The following is a 23,825-nucleotide window of genomic DNA, read 5'->3' as shown; positions in this document are numbered from 1 at the left end:
GATCAACCATGGCTGGGTCGCCCTGAGCGAGGGTGCCTGATGTTGAAAGACCTGAAACACCCGAGGACCCCAGGTTACATCACTGATGATGTGTTCAGGAGCATCCAAGAGATATATTCTATCACTGAATTTTACTTTACTACATGAAGAATGCAATGCATTTGCAAATACAATTTCTCAATGTCCCTGATTGTTTTATGCAAGTTTCTCGTAATTGTGTGTGTGTGTGTGTGTGTGTGTGTGTGTGTGTGTATGTGTGTGTGTGTGCCTGTTTGTTTACATCTGTGCATGTGTGTGTGAGACAGAGGTTCCTATAAGTATTTGAGTGTCAGCTGTTAAGTCAACAAAGCAAAACTTGAGATTTATGAGAGGGAAAAACATATATTTCCTAAAACGCATTTACACTAATTGAGAATGACTCATGAAGTAGATGTTTTCATGTGCTGTATGACTAATAATAGTGCTCTGCAACTTTTATTTATATGAAAGTACATATATGGTATATACTATTTATAAAAGATAGTAATAGGAATCCTGCCTGTGTGATATTCTATCAAGTTTCTCTTCATGTGCTTGGGTCCACTTCCTGTTTTATTTTGAAATGTGTTCTCATTGTGTTTAGTGCAACTTGTACTTCCTGTGTGTTTTCCTGCCTTTTTTGATTGCTTCATGTCTTTCACCTGTGTCTTGTTTCATTCACCTGTTTGCAGTTAGTAGTCAGCCCTTGTGTATTTAAAGCCCTGTGTGTCCTTAATTCAGTTGCCAGATTGTCATTGTTGCCACAGTGTGTTTGTGCTTTCCAGCTTGTTTGTTTACCTGTTTTTTTTTGTTTGTTTGTTTGTTTGTTTTACACTACTTGGCTATTTGTAATTAGTTACTTTTGTGATTTCCCAGAATGGAATTTTCTGCCTTCGCTGACTGGCTACATACATGTTTAGAAAAATTGAATGTGTTTAGGGATGCATGAAGCTGGGAGTGAGAGAAGAAAAATATGAAGTGATAAAGGTTAGGTTGGTAATATTGACTAAAAACTTCAATGTACTTTCACCCTCAACTGGAGACCAGCCAATATAGTGGGCACTCTCAACTTCTTGTCAATGTCAGGCATCAATGTAGAGTCAGCACTTCTGCTTATGACATTTAAACATTTCAGTTGGATTTTGCTACCCAGCACTATTTTTTTAAAACTCATGAAGCATCACGGCCCAGCAGTCAAAGGGCCATCAAGTCTGTCACAGAGGCAGGCAAAGTGGTGTCAAGATATCTGTGGATTAGGGAAAGAGAGTCATGGGTCTTGGAGTTCCATATGGAGTCAAGCCTGAGCTTGATTAAGCTCAACAGGGTTGCTCGGGCAAGGGTGTTTCATTGTTGAAAGGCCAGTAACACCCAATGGCCCCACAAAACTGATGTGTCCAGGTACATCCCAACATGTAATATATGTTACCTAGCAATGGGGCAACAGTATTGGGAAAAAAAAGGATTGCACTATTGTGTTTAAAGCATGAATATTTAATAGTTCATATCACATAACAGATATATTGTATTAAATGTCTTTCTTATACACAGAAATGATTTAGCAACACATTTAATCTACAATCATTTTCACCTTTGCATCATGTTTTTCTTGCTGTTTTTATTCGGTTTCAGAATTATGATGTAGCACTTTGGAGCAAAAATGCAAAAAAGGAGACCAAAAGCTGAGGCTAAGATAGCAAATGTATGGACGGCCACTGTATATTTCCCGGCTGTGCTCACATAAACTGGAATAAAAGTAATCCAAACTGCGAAGAATATCAGCATGCTGAAGGTGATGAATTTTGCCTCGTTAAAATTATCCGGCAGCTTGCGGGCCAAAAATGCCATCAGAAAGCACATGCAGGCCAAGATGCCAATGTATCCAAGGACACACCAGAAGCCGACATCTGAACCAGTAACACACTCAATGATGATGGAAGCATTGTAATCTGTGTTGCTGTTGGCATGAGGTGGACTGGTGAGCAGCCATATAAGACAGATTATTACCTGAGTGAAGAGAAAAACAGGATGTTAATTTTTATTTGACACAGCTGAAAGCATATTTATAGAGTTGACTTATGAAAAGTAATTCTACCTGAACAACAGTTCCTAAAAGTACACTGGCTCTCTGCTGACTGGGTCCAAACCACTTCATGACATTATTCCCTGGCAGTGTGGACCTAAAAGCCATTAGGACCACTACTGTCTTGGCCAGGAGGCATGAAATGCAGAGGGCAAAACTGATGCCAAATGCAGGGTACCTGATACGGCAAAGCCAGTCTGAAGGCTCACCAATAAACAACAAGCCAACAAGGAAACAAACAGCAAGAAAGACCAAGAGAAGGAAGCTTAATTCCATGTTGTTGGCCCGAACCAGTGGTGTGTCTTTGTATTTGAAGAACATGGCAAGGATGGAGAGAGAAATACAAGCTCCAAGGACAGACACAATGCACAGCACAATACCCATTGACTCATGGTAAGACAGGAACTCAGTTGTCTTTGGGATGCAGAGATCTCTAACTTTATTTGGCCATGTGTCCTTCGAGCAGCGTGAGCACTCTAAAGAATCTGGAGATCGGGAGAGAGAAGAACTTTTAAATTTAGGAAGGCAATATCAGATATAAGTGGGTTAGCACAAAGAAGAATGGGTGATAACATCCAGAACACAACACACCAGTCTCATTACTAACTTCTCCCTCAGCACAGGGGACACAGTCGAAGCAGCAGATTGGTTCCCCTTTTCTCCTGGCGATGCGGGAACCTGGAGGACAACTGTTGCTGCATACAGACCTGAAAGCCTGAGAGGCAAAGTTCAGCCACTCAGACAATCAAGACACTGATTTAAAACAATTTTCACCTGTGCCTCTCTTTTGTTATGCCATACTGGTCTCTGCTAACCATTTTTCATACACAGGTGTGATTTTAAAAAGCTGTGACACAACTGAAAATTGAATACAGTTACATTAGTTACCTACTATTGTGATACATATATAACAGGTTCATGAGGGGGAAATTGTGTAGACAAGAAGCTCCTAACCCTGGCCCTGAGTGCTGAAGGCTTTAGACATTGTTGGACTGTCTTTGTTGACAGTATTGCATCCTGAACTTCCATTGTCTTGTGGATGTCAAGGACAGTGCCTTTCGGGTTATCACACTGCTCAGCTTCCCTGAGAAAACTTATGCCAGGGTGCTTGAAAGGAGACTGCAACCAGTTTTTGAACCTCAATTCAGGAGGATCAATTTTGATTCGGTCGGGGTCATGGGTGTTTGCTTATCCAGTCAGCATGTGTTTTGTGGACTTGGAGACGGATTACAACTGTGCTCCCTAGAAGAGTCCTGTGGAGGCTAAATCGGGATTATTGGGTACTGGGACCATTGCTTCAAGACACTTAGCCATTATACTATAACTAAAGTAAGAGCTGTGTCCATAATCCCGACACAAAGTCAAACATGATCTATGGGAATTGGCCTCAGCCAGGGTGGTTCCTTGTCACTGATCTGTTTGTAATATTCATGGACAGGATTTCAAGGCACAGCTGTGGGAAGAGAGAGTGTCTACTTTGGGGACTCCAGAATTGCAACTCTTTTGTAGATAATGTGGTTCTGTTGGATTTTTTAGACCATGATCTCCAGCATGCACTGGACATTTTACAAACAAGGTTAAAGCGGTCAGGATGGGAGTCAGCACCTAACATTCTGACGCCATGGTACTCTGTCCGAAAGTGGTGGCTTGCCTCTTCTGGGTTGGAAGTGAGTAATTTCTTAAAGCAAATTTTAAGTACATCGGGGTCTCATTCAATTGGACAGGTTTGGTTTGATGTCACCAATGATATAGGCATTGTAACATGTTTGTGGTAAAGATGAAGCTGAGCAGGGAGGCAAAGCATTCAGTTTACCAGGTGATCTATGTTCCAACCCTCATAAGCTTTGGGTATTGACTGAAAGAATAAGACTACAATGAGTTACCTCTGTCGGGTGGCTGGGCTCATTTTCAGGGAAAGAGTAAGGGCCTCAGACATCTGAAGGTAGCTCAGAGTAGAGCTGTGCTCCTTCAGGTCAACAGGGGCCATTTGAGGTGGTGCAGACATCTGATCAGGATGCATCGAGGGTGCTTCCCTTCAGAGTTCACCTCTGGTAGGAGACCCCAGACTAGACCCAGAACATACTGGAGGAATTCTATCTGTTATCTGGCCTGGGAATGCCTCCCCTTGGGGTTCTCCCAGAAGGAGCTGAAAAATGTTGCAAGGCAGAGGAGCATCAGGACTACTTTGCTTAGCCTGCTGTAACATAAAGATGGATGGATGCAGATTTGTTTTCAAATTGATGGTGGTTTTCAAATATAATTGTGTTTGGTCTATTTGCATGCAGTTTCATAATTCTCAGGGCCACTGTACTTTAGTGCAAATTGTTATCACAAAATTGGGCAATTAATGTGTTTTATGTCTGCAAAATTAACATGAATTTGATGTCAGGTTGAAGAGGTTATATTCAGAGGTGATATTTACTTCTGCTTGTTTGACAATAAAGTAAATTGCACACTAATGAGAACAAATTATCGGATGTGCTGATCAACAGTTCATAAAGCAGCATAAGAGGTGAACATGGTCTCAGGCCTGTTTGCAGGGAACACACCTGCTTCCCAGAAGGCCACTGAATCACTGAATCATTGATGACCAGGTTGCGCCCAGGCGAGGAGGCATCATAGAAACCAACTTTTACCAAATGTAGTGAGCCGTCAGGCTTCCTCTGCCAGTTCAATAGATCGTAATAAGCAATGGGGTCACCATTTTGATCAAAGTTTACTTTCTCCCCCAGTGCAGAAAAATGTACTCGCCTCATATAGTGAATTAGCTAAGGAGGGAAAGAAAAAGGATATCTCAACACAACACAAACTACACAAAACTTGACTTATTTTTCATCTTTGTCTAACATTTTTTACCCTGAAATGATATTTAAGGCACAATCAGTCTCACCTGCCAAGGTTTAACATTCTTTGGGTCTGCACATGCACCATTAAGGAAAGGCCCCTCTCCGACTATGCAGTTACTCATATCCTGTAAGGCATGGGCCACCACATATACAGCCTTGTAGACATTATATGACACCCTTAGTTGTGTCACATCAGAGTAAGGAGAGTAAACCTCAAATAAATCCTCCGTCCCTTTACATGGCAATCTGTTGTTGTAGTTGTCACCACTATGTGAGTGGCCGACTGACCCATTTAGTCGGCAGTTAAACATTTCCTCCCAAAATTCTATGAAGAAAGCTGATTCATGAATATTGGATAGTCTGAGACCAGCAAGGTGTTGTTTCAGGCCTGGAATCACATCGGCTCTCTGGATGGCAAATCCTAGTGTTCCTGTTAGCAGATCTCCAAACTTTTCCCAGAGAGATTTGGCAGTGGCCCAAGCTTCACTGGCAATCCACTGCAGACGGTTATATTCCGACGTCGAACCTCTCTTAAAATACCCTTCATCTCTGAATCACTACAGAAGTTAATGATAACCTTTGAGGACGCCATCTAAAGAGTGAAAATATAGGTAAAGTAAATGCTTTAATCTTTGAAAATGTAATAATGTTTTAAGAGCTTTATTTAAGAGTTGTTGGACAAACACCTATAATAATACAGATCAAGGCACTTTGAAACATTAATGAAAATGTACATGAACAAGCTATGTGCATGGGGCATGCAAAAATAAATTTGATTATAGGAAAATCAATCCTATGACAATCCTTTCCAATATATCACCCTGTAATCCCTTTCGTTAATTTGCGAGACTTAATTGTGTCAGAGAGGTGTTGAATTACCTTAATAGTATTTTTCATTGTATTTGGTGTTTTAATACTGTTAATGCTTTGTGAACCCAAATTCTTTTTGAAGACAGTTAACTCTAATACAACACGTCTGCAACTGAACATAAATCACAGTTTTTAAAAAAAGCACAGGGCAATGCTCCTAAGACAAGGATGCAATTTTAGTGGTTAAAACTATATTGTAGTTTTTGCATGTATTATTTACTTTAAGGATATATCAATTTCATCTGTCTTGCTTGTTGGGGATGTAAATCAGGAATAATACTACCTATATAATAAAATATTTGTTTTGGTTATTTGTGCTTATAGAAGACAGAGAGATACCAATTTAATTGAAATTTATATTTATGGTGGTAAAAATGTACATATGAAAATTCCACCATTGATCCTTTCTAGTCAGTACACAGTATTCAAAGTACAACAAGCTGCAGCCTCAATAACAATTGAGTTGAACTGACACCTTTCTGAAACAATACTAAGAAACATTTGAACGTATGAGCTTCACAAATGTATTTTGCAGGTGGTCATGTAATTTTGTCTACCTCTTGTATGTATGAAAAAAAAAAATGTATTGACTCATCAGTACCTGAATTACATCCAGGAGCTCATCGAGAGCATGCTGACTCAGGATTACAGGGTAGAAGTGAGTATAGGCAGCACACACTCCGTACTGCACTGACTCCTGCAGGAAAAGCTGGATAGCAAAGCGAGCGTAATCAGATTCCAACCCAATGACCCCCACCCAGGTCCAGCCAAAATAGCTAACCAGCTGGGCCAGAGCTCTGATCTGAAAGGCGTCACTCGGCATGGTGCGCATGAATGTGGGGAACTCTCTCTGGTTACTCAGACAGCTGCAGGACGCAAAATAGCTCACCTAGAGTTACAGAAAACAATTATAAGCCTTCTGCACAGGTTGGCTCAATGAAAATGATTGTAAGCATTAATTATAATATAATAATAATATAATTTGGAGTCAAGTGACTTTATGTAACTACCAGGCTGTTAAAATGAAGGATGACTTAACACTGCTTTTTTTTAAATATTGACATGTTTTCTACATTTCTGAAAGTACACTTGTGTAATTGTTTACAATATAAGCATAACACTAGTAAATTTACAAATAAATAGCTGTATAGCTTGATGTGTGATCAACAGCAAGCAATCTGTGTCCAGTGAAAAACATGTTCTGCCATTTTGGTGTTTTTTAAATATTTGGAGAATTAAGTGTTTCTCTGTAGGTGAAGGAAATTCCTTCTTGTTAAGCCATTTAATCCATTTTAAAAACCTGTTTGGGTATCTGAAAACTGCATTATCAGAAAGAGCAAATGGTGCTGCTCTTCCTTTCCCCCAAAAGTTGTGAGAAGTGTGATTTTAACAGTAAAGCAATGATTGGCAAATCTGTGGCACTAATAAAGAGACCTGCAAAAGACCGATTTGATATGGCAGGACAAATACACATATTGTAGACATTATCAAAAGTAAATTACAAAGACTCAGGCAGTCTCACCAGGGGGATATGGAAGGAACCCAGGCTCCGTAGCAGGGCCATCGACACCCCAGAGGCAGCATCTCCTATGATTACAGGGGACACAGTGCTTTGGACAGCAGCACAGCCTAAATTTGAATTATTGTTTCTTTCCAGACCTTTGTCTCTGTTCTCACTCTCAGCTCTGGTGTCTGTCTCTGGCTGTCCGTTCACCAACAGCAAGGATGCTCTCAGAGACACAGGTATGTCATCACAACTGTCACGAATGTGGAATCCAAGTTTGAGATGTGGCAGGAGGTCACTGCGCTGGTTGATCTCTTTGATTGCAAAAGTCATGGTCTGCATCCAACGTAAAGCACGAGAGTTGAAACTGTACAGAAAATAAAAGCAGTTCATCACACAGCAAAGGTACTGTATTTATGTATATTAAAATACCCCAAACACAAATATAATAGAATATGATCTGCTCTGTACGACACATGCCAACAGCTATCCAATGCATTCATACATTTACTCACTACTTATACATAGTAGGTGTTGGTTTTGTTGTGTATGATTGCAGAGAAGCCACAGGGCTGTAGTGTAAAGGGAATAAGCCCCCTATAACTACATCTCCATCTTCATACAAATTGTTTTTCTCCTCGTCCCCCAAGAAAACACAGTTTTTCAGAGCAGCAGCTGAGCCAGGTTTACCCCAAAAGAGAAAAAGGAATGTAATAAGCTTTGCAGCTGGCACAGCCATGACTAAATATATAAGTAGTGTCTCCCTTTCTAATAACATAGAAAGGATATGATATTACAGGTCTCAGCTTATTTAAACACTGCAGTTAGCACACGTGATCTAATGGTACCACCCAGATACAGTAGCTGTAACACCATTAAAGGAATGACCTGAAGTGCCAGAGGTAGCGGGAAAAAATAGTACCCTAAATAAAATAATAATAATAATAATAAATTGTCACAGTCAGCTCTAGCCTTTCATCACAAGACCACGACAAAAATGTGAATTAGTCTGGAACCTCTCAGTTTATTTTATTACTACTGGTTCTAATGTTATGGCCAAAATACAGGGGACACATTCGTACACGTCTTGCCTAATGTTAAGTCAGTAATTTGAGTATTAACCCAACTATTCGGGAAGACTGCGATCATGTGATCAATGCGCTGGAGTAAGGAAGAACGGCCCCTTTTGATTCCAAACTCATCAAATAGCTCTGCTCCGTCACTGCTTTCAGCATAATTGCGTGAAGCCAAATGGCAACTTCCAAATAAGCATGTAACATCACTGGACAGCTTCAGTTGAGAATGCGGTTGGTAAGTACCTGACGCGGTGATATTATACGCTGACAGACAGCTGGACGACTCATTGCGCATCCATCTGATACGGGCATGAACAGCATCACTTGAGAGAGCAGCCAAATGGAGCCTTTTGCATGCGCATTAAACGCCTCAGGACAGTGTCAGTTTGGAATGCTGTCGGTTACAACGTAATACAAGGGCAGGAGGGCAAGTGAATGTGTCCTACAAACCTGGACATTGATGCGGAAGTCTGGTATTCTCCTCCAGTTTGAATGTGCTCTTTTTCTACACCTTATCATGTGCCTCCTCCCCTTAAACCAAGCCATCTGTTCTGTGTCATCCCACCATGTGCCTTTGTTGACAAAATGAAAGTGGCATCCTGGAGCATAAACAACAGATGCAAGAGGATATCTAACTTGTCATATGTAAGTTCATTAGCAAAGCTGCAACATTTGACAATTTGGGATGAGAACATGTTGGGAGGGAAGTGGTTCCTGTTAGTATGCAGGTTGGGATGGTGGATGCCTCACAAAAATAAGACTTTTCCCCAAGTCTTTCTCCAGGAGATCTGTGTTCATAACCATGCGAACTTTGAATATTTATGGTTCTTCTCCAATCTCTAACCTACGTAAATTCACTTGCTTAAACTGAACCTATGTTACTTGACGTTAAATGCATGAATTTTTGTAGTACAACATGTCATCCGTGGGGTATTAATTTGTATGACAACATGCACACTGTTATATGAAGATATGTTAATGTATCCTTTTTGTTGGGTGACAATATGAAGGGAATTATGGCGTGGATATCTGAGACAATCGATAGATTGCGTGAGCAAAAGCCATTATTGTCATAATCATCTGTTGAAAACATAAATAGCACCTCACACACACACACACACACACACACACACGCACTTGAATATTTCAACAACTAGTTGCCATACAGTAGCTAGAAGAGGCGCCGCTTAGGCTTTTTTGGGCAGAGATGGTGTACTGCATAATGCCTTATAGGGTTTTTTTTTGTTGTCTTTGCAAAATGTGCCTGTTTCAGTGGCCATTGGGGGCCCTTTTTCCCAACCATTTGCCTGGTTGGCCTCACATCTGGGATTGTGGATGCTTTAGATTTAGTGCGGAAAGACTCATAGAGATAGATGGGCTCTAAACTGATGTGCAGTTTATTTTTACAAATTATTTGCTTTTGGGGTGAAAGTATTGTATTTGTTTTGCCATTAAGTTTTTTTTAAGCTTGTTTTTTTTTTTAATAGGACATTCTATCTTGAGTATCATTGTCCTGCTACATAATTTACTTTTATGATGTAGTCTGCATTAACTCACATTGGTAAATAAATCAGGCGGGGCTGCTGATCCAATGTCACTCTGTCACTCATAAGATGCACGAATGAGAATGTCACATACTATATAACTTGCCCATTTCCTTGCTCTCTCTCCCTCTTTGGAGAAGTGTGACAATATGACTCTGCTTGTATTAGTTATCTTGCTCCATTCTTTGTGTGTCTTTACAATAACTCATAACCCGATTTCCAGCTTCAGTCCCTCACCCCTATCTGCAGCTGATGTGTGCACACTTCAAAACAGCTTTCAGCCAAGCTTTGTGGCCAAGGGTGACTTTGTCATCGGGGGTATCTTCCCTCTTCATTATAACCAAGAGATGCCAGACCTCAACTGCACCTACAGACCACCGCCAGTGAAGTGCAATGGGTAAGTTTGATGGATGTAGAAATCATAATGGAGGTGTTTAACTTAATGACATCATTTAAAAGGTGTCTGATTGTTGTGCAAACATGTTTTTTGGTACAACTCTTGTTTAAATGAATGGATTATGCAGCATATGTACCAGATTTTAGTTTATTGTACAGCAATAATTTAGCCTGATGTGACAAAAAAAATGAATGTAAACATTGATGGCTTGAACTGACATGCGCTTTGACTTTAATTGCAGAGGTTTTAAAGAAGAAAGGTCCAGACACACACACACACACACACACACACACACACACACACACGCACACACGCACACACACAAAAAGTCACGATAATGCTTTATTTTGTGACTGTGTGAGCCTCTAATTCTTTCCAAATAATTCCCAATTAGTCAACTGGAAAATAAATGTAATTTGGTACTATTTAGATTTGGAAACAGTGTATCAATTTTCCCTAAAATTTGTTCCAAATCACATGGGTCTTTCAAGTTAACATTTCAGAAATAATTAGAAACTTGGAGACCTTAAAAAAAACATTACCAAGGGCATACCTTGTTAATATTAAAATATGGACAGAGCAAGAAGAAACCACTCATTCATTTTATTAAAGATAAAAAGATGCAATTTAATGCCAAAATAAAAACATAATCTCTGCATTTAATGTGACCTTTTTTCCACATGTGCATTTGTTCATTGTGTGTGTGATGTGTTTCTGTGTCTTCTGGATGACAGCTTTGATCCCAGGGCTTTCCGCTGGGCGCAGACCATGAGGCTGGCGGTGGAGGAAATAAACCAGAGTGCAGAGCTCCTGCCCAATTACACCCTTGGGTACAAAATCTTTGATTCATGTGCATATCCACTGACAGGCCAGAGGGCTGCTCTGGCTGTGTTGAACGGGCTGAGCGAGGACAGCTCTCACATGTGCAGAGGTGCCTCTCCTCTACTCGCTGTAATAGGGGAATCTGGTTCTGCTCAGTCAATTGTGGTGTCAAGAATCCTGCAACGATTCAGAATCCCAATGGTAATGATGACTTTTTTCCTCTGTAATTCTTCCAAAACATTAGCATGTTACCCTATAATGTGTTTCATTTTCTTTTTTATACAGATCAGCTATTTTTCTTCATGTGCATGTTTGACTGACAGAAGAAAATATCCCAACTTCTTCAGAGTAATCCCTAATGATGACTATCAAGTGAGTGAGGCCTCAGATTAACTCTTTGAAACCTGGAGTGACATCACTTTTCTTGTGCTGCTTTTAGACATATTTTAGAGGTATTTTAACCTTTGAACCCTGAGCAAAACGATGTGATTTCTTTCAAAAAATATGGGAAAAACATTAGCAACTTGGAAAGCAATGTAGATTTTTTTTTTTTTTTTTTTAAATCTAGGGGGAAACACTTTGTTTGTAATTATAAAATCAGAAGAATTCATATAATTATGTATTTGAAATTATGTTGCAGGTAAAAAAACATTTATAATTGATTCATTTGATTTTATTTGTTGTTTCTATTTTTACTAATTTGGGGGTAATTTATTTGTACTACTTGTTACTAATTTCTCCATTTATTGCTCATTGCCCTCTTCTCATTGAAAAAAATAAATAAAATGAATCAAGTCATTTCTCTCAGGTTTAAAGAGGGGTTGATAATCTTTCAGTGCTTTCACAGTCAAAATACTTTTTTATAAAAAAAATTGCAATATATTAATGTGTTGTCTGGCAGTGCTGTATATGAGCAAATAACTTCTAATACAAAAAATAAAACTATGTCAGATAACTCTTAATGTCTGTTTTGAGTCCAAGTAAGTTGGTACTCTTTTATGATAAACCCAGGTGAAAGCCATTGCTCAGCTGCTGGTGCGCCTCAACTGGACTTGGGTTGGGCTGGTGAGAGGGGACCATGAATACGGACGCTTTGCTGTACAGGGTTTACTGAGAGAATTACAGGGTACCAAGGTGTGCGTAGCATACCAGGAAATGATCCCTCTGCTCTACAATCGCCAGAGGGCTCTGGAGATCATGCAGGTAGATACAAAGACACGCTGAGTTAAGTTGTCTGGCTTGAGAAGATTTTAAATCCCCTTAATCCCCCACCCCCACCTCTTTTAATGTAGGTGCTTATTACTCAACAGTGCAATTAAAGTCCCTATGTGGATATTTTTTTATGTTATTATGTCATAGAAAGTATACAATTCAGTTGAAATTTGCTGCAGTCTGTTATGCTTTCAGCCCTTGCATGACAGAGTCCCCTGGTTGGCTCCTTGTAGGGGAGGGGAAGGAGTATTGCTGTTTGCCAAGTTTCTTTTTTTTTAAAAAATAACACTAGATGTCACCATATTAGGAAATATTTAAATCTTACATGTTGGGACTTTAGAAAAAAAAATGCAATCATTTCACATTATTTGATTCTTGCTAAGTTTCACTTAACCTGCTTTATTTTTGCCTTCTCTCTTACTTGTGAAACTCTTTGCTCCACCATCATATACCTCTCTGGAAAGGTGATGCAAAGCTCTTTGGCAAAAGTGGTGGTGGTATTTTCAGCCGAGGGGGAGATGACACCTTTCTTGATTGACTATATGACACAAAACATCACTGGAATCCAGTGGGTGGCTAGCGAGGCCTGGGTCACAGCATCTGTCTTTACAGGGAGCGAGTATTACCCCTACCTAGGGGGCACAATCGGGTTTGGCATCAGAAAAGGTCACATCTCCAGACTCAGTGACTATCTGCAGACAGTCAACCCACAGATGTATCCCAATAATATTCTGGTTAAGGAGCTCTGGCAGGCCCTGTATGGTTGCAGATCCTCTCCGTTGCCTGACTCCCAGTTGCCTCCCTGCTCAGGGCAGGAGTCCCTGCTGGAGCAGCATTCAGCCTACATGAATACATCAAGCCCTAGAGTGGCCTATAATGTCTACAAGGCTGTATATGCAATTGCTCATTCCCTGCACAACCTCCTTCTCTGTCAACCAGGAAGTGGTCCTTTCCAAAACAACTCATGTGCTCAAAGCAGCAACATACACCCCTGGCAGGTATATTTCAACTTTCGTACAGTTATTGCACTGTAAATTATATTTGATTCTTTTAAAGAATATTTAATGTGATCTGTTGGTTTTCAAGCTTCAGTACTACCTCCAGGAAGTGACATTTAACATTGCCGGGGAGGAGGTGAACTTTGACCTAAAGGGCGACTCTATACCCTATTATGATGTTCTCAACTGGCAGAGAGGCACAGGCGGGAACATTGAATTTGTCAGCGTGGGGTTGTTTGATGGAACCAAGCCGCCCGGGGAGGAGCTGGTCATCCAGGAGAACAGGATAATGTGGGCAGGGCATCAGAGCGAGGCAAGCTGCTCAAACTGTGTTTTTACCTTCATCAGATGCCAACTGTTGAAGTTCTGTAGGTTGAGGTGGAGGTAAGTCAGGTGGGCAGGACAGGCTGGGTCTGATGTGAGTTCCTTTGCAATCATACAGTAAACAGTAGAGTTCAAAGCCTGTTTAACACTCGCTGTTGAATTCCCAGTGGTGGAATTCTTCAACAACAAAAGTATTAAATTGCATTAAAATGAAACACTGTATGTATAGCATAAACAAAGGCACAAGGTGTTTTTCTTCCAAATTAAATCCTGAAATGGAATGTTGGCTTATTCGTACAATATTCTAGTTTGACACACTTGATTTATAGTGATGTTCAGCACATCCTGACATTTAATATAATAATGGTATAACCTTTTTTTTTCGGGGGGGGGGGTTGGATTGATCAAGGAATTGACGAATAATTTCAGCTTACTCTTTTCACACAGCAGAGCTGAAAGACAATATATGCTCCCTAGGTGCCAGTGTCTGTATGCAGTTCCAGCTGTCTTCCAGGGTCCCGGAAGGCTGTCCGTCGTGGGGAGCCTGTCTGCTGCTTTGACTGTGTACCATGTGACAGTGGCAAAATTAGCAATCAGACAAGTGAGCTTAAAACTAAACAGCATAAAGCACAATTCAAATATATTTTCTTACATAAAGGTAATATTTGACCACTGAGCTACTCCCTTTTGATTCTCTTCCCTTTAGATTCAGTAGAGTGCACGTTTTGTCCCGAGGACTTCTGGTCAAACAATGACAGAACCGCCTGCATCCCTAAGAAGGTGGAGTTCTTGGCCTATGATTCCTTAGGTATAGCCCTAACAGTGATCTCTGTGGTGGGTGCCTGTATCACTATTGTTGTCTTTGCAGTCTTTTTCTACCATAGAAACACAGCCATCGTCCGTGTGAATAACTCTGAACTTAGCTACTTTATCCTCTTTGCTTTGACACTATGTTTCCTGTGTTCCCTGGTGTTCATTGGTGAGCCAACATCGTGGTCCTGCATGTTGCGCCACACTGCCTTTAGCATCACATTTTCACTTTGCATCTCTTGCATCCTGGGGAAGACTCTGGTGGTGTTGGCCGCTTTCACTGCCACCAGGCCAGGGGACAACATCATGAAGTGGCTGGGGCCCAAGCAGCAGAGGGCCATTATCTTCACTTGCACTCTAGTTCAAGTGATTATCTGTGCTGCCTGGCTCATTGATGCTCCCCCTTTTCCATCCCAAAATACAGAATACGAACGCTCAAAGATCATACTGGAGTGTAGTGTGGGCTCCAGCCTGGCGTTCTGGTGCGTTCTGGGATATATTGGTCTGCAGGCCTGTCTGTGCTTTGTACTGGCTTTTTTGGCCCGTAAGTTGCCGGGAAACTTCAATGAAGCCAAGTTCATCACTTTTAGCATGCTGATCTTCTGTGCTGTGTGGCTAGCATTCATCCCTGCTTATATCAGCTCCCCTGGAAATTATGCCGATGCAGTGGAGTCTTTTGCCATTTTGGCTTCCAGCTTTGGCTTGTTGTTCTGTCTGTTTGCTCCAAAGTGTTACATTATTTTACTGAAGCCAGAAAAGAATACAAAACAGCACCTAATGGGAAAAGAAAAGAAGTAACATGCTTTAAAGAGGTTCATATCAAACACATTTTTGCTGCTTTAAAAAATGCCTACCTAAAAAATCCAATATCAGCCTAAGAGGATGCTGTATTGAGAGTGTTTTCAACATTAAGTTTTGTTTCAGTCCCGTAACAGCCACTTACAGCACTTTCTGACCCAAACAGCTGACCGGCAGCGGATGAGAAATGTAGTGCCAAAGGAAAAGGCTACATGAGGGGGAGGTAAAGCGTTAAGTATACTCGAAATATAGCATCTATCTAGACTGATATTGATCTTTTAGGTAGGCCTTTTTCAAGCAGCTAAAATATGTTTTGATATCAACTTCTGCGGGGTGCGCGCCTGCAAACTATGAGTGTGTCAACTGCCAGCTACTCTATGTAATGCATTGACCATATATAAGTATCTCATACAGCCTCACTCCTAAAATCCCAAACTATCACTTCAAGTTAAACTTTGAAAATGTTTCAGTTTTCTTTTCAATGTTTAATGTAATCTAAAAATAGTTAGCAAATTATAATTTATTACAAGTTTGTTCTGACATGAGTTGTTGTGTGTTACACTTTGATGTATTAATAAAGAAAGAATGATATTTATGCATAACTATTTGTCATTTCTGAAGCTCAGTATGTTAGGGAAATATCTGATGCTAATTTACCCTTCTAAACTTGTGAGCTTAAGTTTTGGATTGATTCAAGCTAAATGGGGCACTGGACAAAAAATAATAAATATTCTGTAATTATTTATGAAAAAGACTCAAAATTCTGTGTTTATTGTAACATAGTCAATCTTTTGTCCTGAGGGAAAAATAAGGCAAATATGTGCAGCGAGTTGAGGTTATTTCTTAATTAAATTTATTTGTTATTTTAAACCCAAACTATGTTACCTTCACCCTGCTGCAAGAAGAATGCAGCTAACCCAATACTTGCACTTTTCAGTATAATCATTTAAAATCAGTCTTAGAAAACCATTTTGAACCCTGCCAATCCAACCCATGTCAAATCCAATGGTATTCTGTCAACTTTATGCTCATGTATTTGTGTCCGGTTCCTGTTTTATTTTGAAATGTGTTGTCATTGTGTTTAGTGCTACTTTTACTTCCTGAGTTTTCCCTCCTTTGTTGACTACCTCATGTGCTTCACCTGTGTCTTCTGTCACTCACCTGTGTGTAGTTAGTAATCAGCCCTTGTTTTTAAAGCCCAGTGTTTCTCCCCATTCAGTTGCCAGGTTGTCATTGTGGCCATTGTGTGTTCATGCTTTCCAGTCTTTTTCTCATGTTTGATTCCCTGGTTTTTGACACTGCTTGGATTTATGAACTTTGTTTCTGTGTGATTTCCCTGCAAGGATTTTCCTGCTGTTGTTGACTGCCTTCACGTGTATGACCACTGAGCACCTAAGTAAAGATTTGGATCCAGTGAATTGTTGTTGGTGTTTGGTGCTTTTCTCTGAAACTGAGTCCAAGGTTTCTAATAAGTCATTACAAATGCATTACTCTCAGCAATTAAATAATTATTTCTCAATTTTCAGAGATGCTTTGGTTTAAATGAGTTCTTTAAGGGAAGTCCAAATCTTCTTTCTCAGATTTTCAAGTTTAAAGGCCCCCAAGGAATGTGCAGATACTGACACCTAACTTTTTTACTGCAGTCATAAGAAGTCTAATAAAACAAATCTCCCCAGATAAAGGGTTATAGACTAAGAGACATTGTACAATAACAGGTAAAGTTCCAGCACAATCCAGTCTTTTTTACAGAAATGAGAAAAAATTACAGTCAAGTCCCTACTTGAGACATTTTTATTAACATCACAACTTGAAAAACAAGTTTCATTTGATAATTTATTTTTGTTTCACATGCAAATATTCAACCTTTTTTATTTGACTATGATTTATGAAAAAACGTATGTGCTTCTGTTTGCTTGATGGCCACTTAAAATGAGCACCTACAACATAAATATTATGTTCATGACAGATATTTTCCAGTCATGCCTTTCTTAATGTTTCTCTGAGGCCGAAATAAAATAATATAACATTTGGGTACAAAAATACAAAGCAACAGTCCTAAACTGGATGCTAATATAGCAAAAACTTCAACAGCCACAGTAAACTTCCCAGGGGAGCTGACATAAGCTGGGATGAAAGAAATCCACACGGCACAGAAGATCAGCATGCTGAAGGTGATGAGCTTTGCCTCATTGAATCTATCAGGTAGCTTGCGTCCGAGGAATGCCAGGAGGAGGCAGACGAAGGCCATTAGACCGATGTAGCCCAGGACGAGATAAAATCCAGGGGGCCATGGCTCCTTACACTCCACAACAATCTATATTTGTCCAACAGTAAAAAATACAAATCATTTAATAAATTAGTTCATATTGTTCAAATAGTTCCTTTCTGATTTCAGTGACAAACATGAAAGCCACTGTGTCTATGATTTTGCATTTCTGACTTTGGTTACTTCTGATGGTAGTATCAAAAAACATTCTCTGTTTGACACTAGTTCAAACAGGTTTTCATCCCAACTCGTCACATGTTGCCGCTTTGTGAGTGGACTTCTGCATCTATTTTTTTACCCCTCTACGTCTGCTATTAATGCTCCAGGATGCCACTACCGTAATGTAACAAACAAATGCACATACTGATTTGATGGCGCACATGGTTATGTTTAGGGAACGACAGCACATGGCAACCAAGGCCAGACTGGCATGGATGGTTAGGTTTAAGTAACAAAGCCATGGATGGTTGGGATTAGAAGAGGGAGGCTCATGGTAAGGTTTAGAAAAAGAACATCAAATTCAAACAGGCAGAGAACACAAAACACAAAATTTCTAACTTCAAACTCTGGATTTGTTTGAACCATCCACCTTCCCCTCCCTCCGGCCCCATAGGCACTTGTGCTCCTTGTATTACGTCGTGACAGGCAGCGTTTAAATCTGACACTGTCCTGCCACATTTCATGTGCATGCAACCGGTTACATCCAACTGCATTCTTAAGTGATGCTGCTGTGGCCAGATCATGCAGACATGCCAGGTGCCGTCCAGCAACGTAACACCGTGACCAGATCTGGCCGAACTCTCAGCTGATGCCCTCCAGCAGCATTCTTTATGTATGTAAAAGGTGCCTTTTTGCATTGTGCACTTAAACAGAATGCACTGATAGTATGGTGTTATACAACTAAGGGATAAGCTGCTAGTTCTTACTTTTCCAGTTGAGGCTTGGTAGTTTGGATTCTTGAATGGGAAGGGAGGTGCTCCTAAAATCCAACCAGCGCAAAGACACACCTGAGGGCAAGATTAAAAATTATGAAATTCAAAAAACACAAACATTTGAAATAGTCAACAACTGAGGTAAAAGATAGTGATGGCTACATGGCCCTACCACCTGAGGGGTTGTAGTGCAGAGAATCAGGGTCCTCTGTTGAGAGGGACCAAACAGCTTCAGAGCCCTAGAACCAGGTACATTAGATCTGAAGGCCAAGAGAACCACAATGGTCTTAACAAGGAGGCAGGACAGACAAAGGACAAAACTAATCCCGAATGCTGCCTGTCGAAGCCTACATGTCCACACAGACGGCTGGCCAACAAACAGCAGGGAACACAAGAAGCAGAGTGTGAGTGACAGGAGAAGCAAAAAACTTATTTCTGAGTTGTTGGCCTTGACGATCGGAGTGGAACGGAAATGGTGAAAAACAGCAGTGATGATCGTTGTCAGGACAACACCAAGTAGTGTGAGTGCGACCAGGATGATGCCCATCGTATCATGGAAAGACAGGAATTCCTCGACACCGGCCACACATTTCACCTTATCCTTGTCTGACCAGAAGTATTCAGGACATTTCGTACACTCAGTGGAACCTTTGGAGACACACAGTACTTGCACACTTGTAAATGCACAAAACTCAAATTCTGCACACCAAGATTTTATATTGATACAACATTTTTTGATGACTCTCCAGGTAATTTCCTAACAAGAGTTAGAGAATATATAAATTCAGAAATGATCCATGGGCTACCAGTATGGTTGCTGATCTCTCCATCTGCACAGGGCAAACAGTCAAAGCAGCAGTGGGGCTCCCCAGGACGTCTGGCCTGCCTGCTGCCAGGGGGACATGGGACACTACACTGAGATGTAGGCACCTGAATTAATAAAGGTGTTAAAATACACAACAAGATTTACTTATTTATATTTTTCATGTGGGAAAAAAATACAGCAATTTTAATTATCAGGTAATACTTAAAATGCTCTATCCTGTGAAGAAAATAAAATCATTTTTGAAACATGATTTAATTTTAGGGGACAAAAGACCTACCTGTGACTGTCCATTTGTCCATACAACGGTACTCTGCTCTATCTGCAACTGTTGTCTCAATGGTGCTGAACCGTCATAGCTTCCCACTTTGATAAATCTGAACACAGCATGAAATTATTTCAAAATGCAATCATGCCAAATCTTATGAGTAACACTTTTATTTATTTTTTATCACAACTCAGCTGAATGCTTCAATAACAGTAATAAACATATAGCTTCTTAATCATGATTTCTTAAAAGGACAGGCATATGCCTGTGCTGCGAAGTATAATGCTCCACCTAATTTCACCCTTGGTGTCCTTCTGCCAGTTAATGATGTCGTAGAGAGGGACCGGCTCTCCATTGGAGTCAAAATATACCTTCTCCTCAAACTGGTTGGTAAAATTCACTGTTTTTAGATGATGCAGCAACTGTGGAAAAGGAGGGAGGGAGGAAGAAAAAAAGATCAAAAGGCCAAAAGATGATGCAACAACACAAAAAGTGACATATATATATATATATAAAATTTTATTTTTTTTGCAGTGGTCTAACTTACCTGCCTAGATGTAAATGGCTTATGTGTCTCACACATTCCCTTGTTATGTCCTTCAGAGTCACAATTCAGTAAAGTGTGCAGAGCATGGGCGATGGCGTATACAGCTTTATACACATTATATGATATTCTGACCTGAGATACATCTGTGTAACTGCTGGCAGTGTACCTAAGATCCTCTGAACCAGTGCATGTAGGCTTTCCAGGAGCACCTTTATAGTTTTCATCAGTTGACCCCGTTAATCTGCTATTTTTTCCTACAATTGGCCTGAGCAATGAACCAGAACTGTGTTGAGAGTCTGATTTGTAGCCAAAGACATCCAATTCTCCATTATCGACAATATTTGTGACATTTTCTTTGGACCTGTCTCCTATAAATTTTAGCCTGCAGCCAAACAGCTCTTCCCAGAACATGTTGACAAATTCCATCCCAGGTTTGGGAGAAGGGCGAACATTCAGCAGAAACTCTTTCAAGCCGGGGATCCTGACCCCAGGGAAGGAGAAGCCCAGCGTGCCCTCTAAGAGAGAGTGAAAGCGAGGTGAGCTCAGCAGGCTAGCGGTCACCCAGGCTTCACTAGCTACCCACTGGATCCCTGTCACATTTCTTTGAGCCAACTGCAAAATAAGGCATACTTAAATGATGTTAAGAAAGCACACAGTTGAATATGAGCACCAATATTATTTCAATATACTTCATTCCCACACTATTACTTTAAATACTGCATTTCCATATTTTATGCAAATGTAAATACATTGACTTTGCTTACCTCTATAAGCAGATCCAGCAGTTGTCCCTCTGTGGCAAAGACCACCACTACCTTTGCGGTTGAACTCTGCAGCTTGTCTGCCATATGTTGTATCTCAGTCACTGTGGGTGATTTTGGGATAGTCAGATGAAATTCCAGACACCCTCCTTGTTGTCTAAACTGATTAGAAAATGCTTGGATGCCATAGTGACTGTAGTCATCCTAAAAAATATAAGAGAAAGGTTCTGTAAATTATGTGTGTTTGTTTAACTGACATATAGTGGGGTAAAAGAAGTCCTTATCTCACCATGGTCCCGATTGTGCCCACCCAGAGCCATCCTAAAAAGGTGACCAGCTGAACAAGACCTTGAACTTGAAAGAGATCACTTGGCACAGTCCGCATGAATGATGGGTACATATGCTTGTTAGTCAGACAGGCACAGGTGGCAAAATAACTCACCTACAAGTGTTATTGAGATAGGAAAAATGCCAGACACAAATCCTCATTATTATGTACATTTGTCTTGGAAAATTGTTAACAAGGACGGAAATAAATTGCCACTACCATTCACACAACAATATGGTGGAAAGGAAAGCTAAAGTGAAAATAAAGAAGGGTTCATATTTCTGAGTTTTTATTCCTTTCTTACCAACGGGAGGTTGAAAGGACCAAGAGTTTGAGCTACAGCTCTTGTGGGTGAAGAAGATGCAAGGCCGATCACAGCAGGCACATGACATATGGGCGAATATTCAGATTTTGCACTCCCATTCATTTTCTCCTGTGTTATATTTCCCTTTACATAATTTCCATAATCTTTAAGCCAGTGAGGTTTTTCTTTACCAATTTCAGTGTCTGTCTTTTTCAATGTGCTCAGCATCCTTTTCTTTCTTTTTATTTCCTTTGTCTTTACTGCCTTATATCTGGTAGACCTATCCTTTAAGATATCTGATCTTTTTTCTGTTTCTTTCATATGTTTCAGCTTAGTCTTTACAGTGTTGGAATGACTGACAAAAGACAAAAGAGCTTGCAGGCTGGTGTGGACATGGTCACAGCTGTCCATGATTTGGTAGCCCAGTTTAACACCTGGTAACAGCTTTGAATTCTGATTAATTTCCTCCACTGCGAACACCATGGTCATCATCCAGCGGAAGGCTCTGTGGTCAAAGCTGTAGGTAATTCCATGAAGATGAATTCAGTCTATGTCATTTTTAATGAGGCATAAAACAGTATCACACCACAATATCAATCAAGGCATGGGGACAGACAAACATATCAATCTAATCACAGCAAGGGGAAATGCTTTCACTTATTTGTGTTAAAATGCATTAATTATTAATTGTGGGTTAAAATCGGATATCAACAGTATCCTGACACTTACCCACTGCAAGGCATGAGCTGAGGTTTGCTGAGGTAACTGTGCTGTGGCATAGGAGCTATGTAATGCAGAGGAAAGAGCCCTCCAATCACAACATCCCCTCCCAACTGCAGGGCCAGATACTCATTGTCTGCCAGTTTTACACACTGAGGTAAGCTAGAGCCAACACCACTCACTCCCTCTATCCCTAAATCACTTAGTCCCTCTGTCTCTTCTCCTTTCACCAAACCTTTCTTTAGACAAAGTCTTTCCTTTTCCTTCAAACTCTTAGTTACAGAAAACACTGGAAAAAGAAGGCTAAATAACGCTAAAAGAAGCAGCCACTGAGAAGCCCCCAAAAGGGTATAATGCAGTGTCCAAAATGACCCCATGAAGACTGTGCATGCCAGAGATGCTGATTTTCCAACATAGTCTCTGAAAGGGTGATGAAGTAAACTATATGAAAACTGTGATGCTTGCATCATTTCATTGGTCATATGAGTCATTGCCGGATCATCCAATCAAAATGAAACATAATTGCACAGGTGAGAGGATTATACATGGATCAAGTTCAGTATGAGGCTTAGCAATGACTATGTTATTTATATTATAACTATATTATATTTAAAAAAAAAAAAAAACTATGGCCACAGTTTAATCCAAAATTTGCAATAAACATATAAAACAAATTCATGCTGCAGAGAGGAGCAGTTCTGGTTCTTTCTTCTAGTCAGGCAGCTGTTCGCTTGTTATGCTTACTATCTATTTGTAAATCTCATTTGTAATTAAAACAATAACTATAAAAACGTATATCATGTTAGTATTAAAGACTAAAGAATTCTGGAGTTCTTAACACAGCAGGGGTTGGCAAATCATTCAGTTTAGAACATTATTAAACACACAGCAAGAAAGATTCCCAAAAACGTTTATTCAAAAGAAAGAAAGCAATAATTAACATGCAAATATACAATCTAAATAAAGTGAACAACAGACTAAGACACAAAAGGAGGCTGGGGGTGGGGGTGAGGGGGTGGGTGACTGTTTTAAAGGTGCATTTCAAAGCTCTAAACTTGTATACCTCAAGAGCTCCAAACTGTTGCCATCCTCACTGTTTCAAATTTATTTCTATCTTTGTTCATTAAATGTATCTTAGTGTTCTTCTCTGGCATGCACAATATGATGTAACATTTTGGAGCAAATATACAGAGTATTAGTCCAAAACTGGAGGCCAGAATGGCAAAGATCTCCACAGCCACAGTAAATTTCCCAGGAGAGCTGACATATGCTGGAATAAATGTGATCCAGACAGCACAGAATATCAGCATGCTGAAGGTGATGAGCTTGGCTTCATTAAAATTATCAGGTAGTTTTCGGGCAAAGACTGCTAGCACAAAACAAAAGACAGCCAGTAGGCTGACGTACCCAAGAACAGCCCAGAACCCAATAGCTGAGCCTAATGCACACTCCAAAATGATTCTCTTCTTGTATGTGGTCAGGTTTTTCATTGGAAAAGGGGGACTAACAACAAGCCAAACGGTACATATTAAAACTTGAATGAATGTGAAAATGACTACAGTCATTCTCTGCTGTGG

General features: G+C 40.2%; 3 protein-coding genes across 3 annotated transcripts in view; 1 reads left to right on the top strand and 2 right to left on the bottom strand.

Moving 5' to 3' along the window:
* Positions 1–1,602: 1,602 nt before the first annotated feature.
* LOC121943064 (extracellular calcium-sensing receptor-like) lies at positions 1,603–7,973 on the bottom strand. The gene is given in 10 exon segments (XM_042486441.1): positions 1,603–2,022; positions 2,111–2,583; positions 2,690–2,813; positions 4,648–4,866; positions 4,989–5,449; positions 5,452–5,536; positions 6,416–6,703; positions 7,337–7,443; positions 7,492–7,685; positions 7,834–7,973. Coding segments are annotated over 10 exon segments (2,382 nt in total). The 5' UTR covers positions 7,845–7,973.
* A 2,234-nt stretch (positions 7,974–10,207) lies between these two features.
* LOC121943066 (extracellular calcium-sensing receptor-like) lies at positions 10,208–15,299 on the top strand. Its single transcript, XM_042486443.1, has 8 exons — positions 10,208–10,335; positions 11,070–11,358; positions 11,443–11,529; positions 12,169–12,360; positions 12,834–13,367; positions 13,456–13,680; positions 14,169–14,292; positions 14,398–15,299. The coding sequence occupies exons 1-8, from the start codon at positions 10,286–10,288 to the stop codon at positions 15,297–15,299; spliced, it is 2,403 nt and encodes an 800-aa protein (XP_042342377.1). The 5' UTR covers positions 10,208–10,285.
* Positions 15,300–17,256: 1,957 nt separating this feature from the next.
* LOC121943445 (extracellular calcium-sensing receptor-like) overlaps positions 17,257–23,825 on the bottom strand; it is a 47,047-nt gene continuing 40,478 nt past the window's right edge. The window contains exons 3-12 of the mRNA XM_042486966.1: positions 21,186–21,338; positions 20,900–21,100; positions 20,484–20,747; positions 20,136–20,330; positions 19,880–20,010; positions 19,601–19,697; positions 19,304–19,427; positions 18,673–19,145; positions 18,492–18,572; positions 17,257–17,613 (exon numbers count right to left, since the gene is read on the bottom strand). Of these exons, the coding sequence (XP_042342900.1) occupies positions 17,257–17,613; positions 18,492–18,572; positions 18,673–19,145; positions 19,304–19,427; positions 19,601–19,697; positions 19,880–20,010; positions 20,136–20,330; positions 20,484–20,747; positions 20,900–21,100; positions 21,186–21,338 (2,076 nt within the window). The remainder of the gene's footprint in view (positions 17,614–18,491; positions 18,573–18,672; positions 19,146–19,303; positions 19,428–19,600; positions 19,698–19,879; positions 20,011–20,135; positions 20,331–20,483; positions 20,748–20,899; positions 21,101–21,185; positions 21,339–23,825) is intronic.

Source organism: Plectropomus leopardus, chromosome 5, assembly GCF_008729295.1.
Source record: "Plectropomus leopardus isolate mb chromosome 5, YSFRI_Pleo_2.0, whole genome shotgun sequence".
In the NCBI taxonomy this organism is placed as follows: domain Eukaryota; kingdom Metazoa; phylum Chordata; class Actinopteri; order Perciformes; family Serranidae; genus Plectropomus; species Plectropomus leopardus.
The sequence above is the reverse complement of the archived record's forward strand: the minus strand, read 5'-3'. Positions and strand labels throughout refer to the sequence as shown.

Coding starts and splice junctions, on each gene's coding strand:
- LOC121943066 (XM_042486443.1), top strand. CDS start 10,286: ATGCCAGACCTCAACTGCACCTACAGACCACCGCCAGTGAAGTGCAAT. Junction 10,336..11,069: donor CCGCCAGTGAAGTGCAATGG/GTAAGTTTGATG, acceptor TCTGGATGACAG/CTTTGATCCCAGGGCTTTCC. Junction 11,530..12,168: donor TCCCTAATGATGACTATCAA/GTGAGTGAGGCC, acceptor TGATAAACCCAG/GTGAAAGCCATTGCTCAGCT.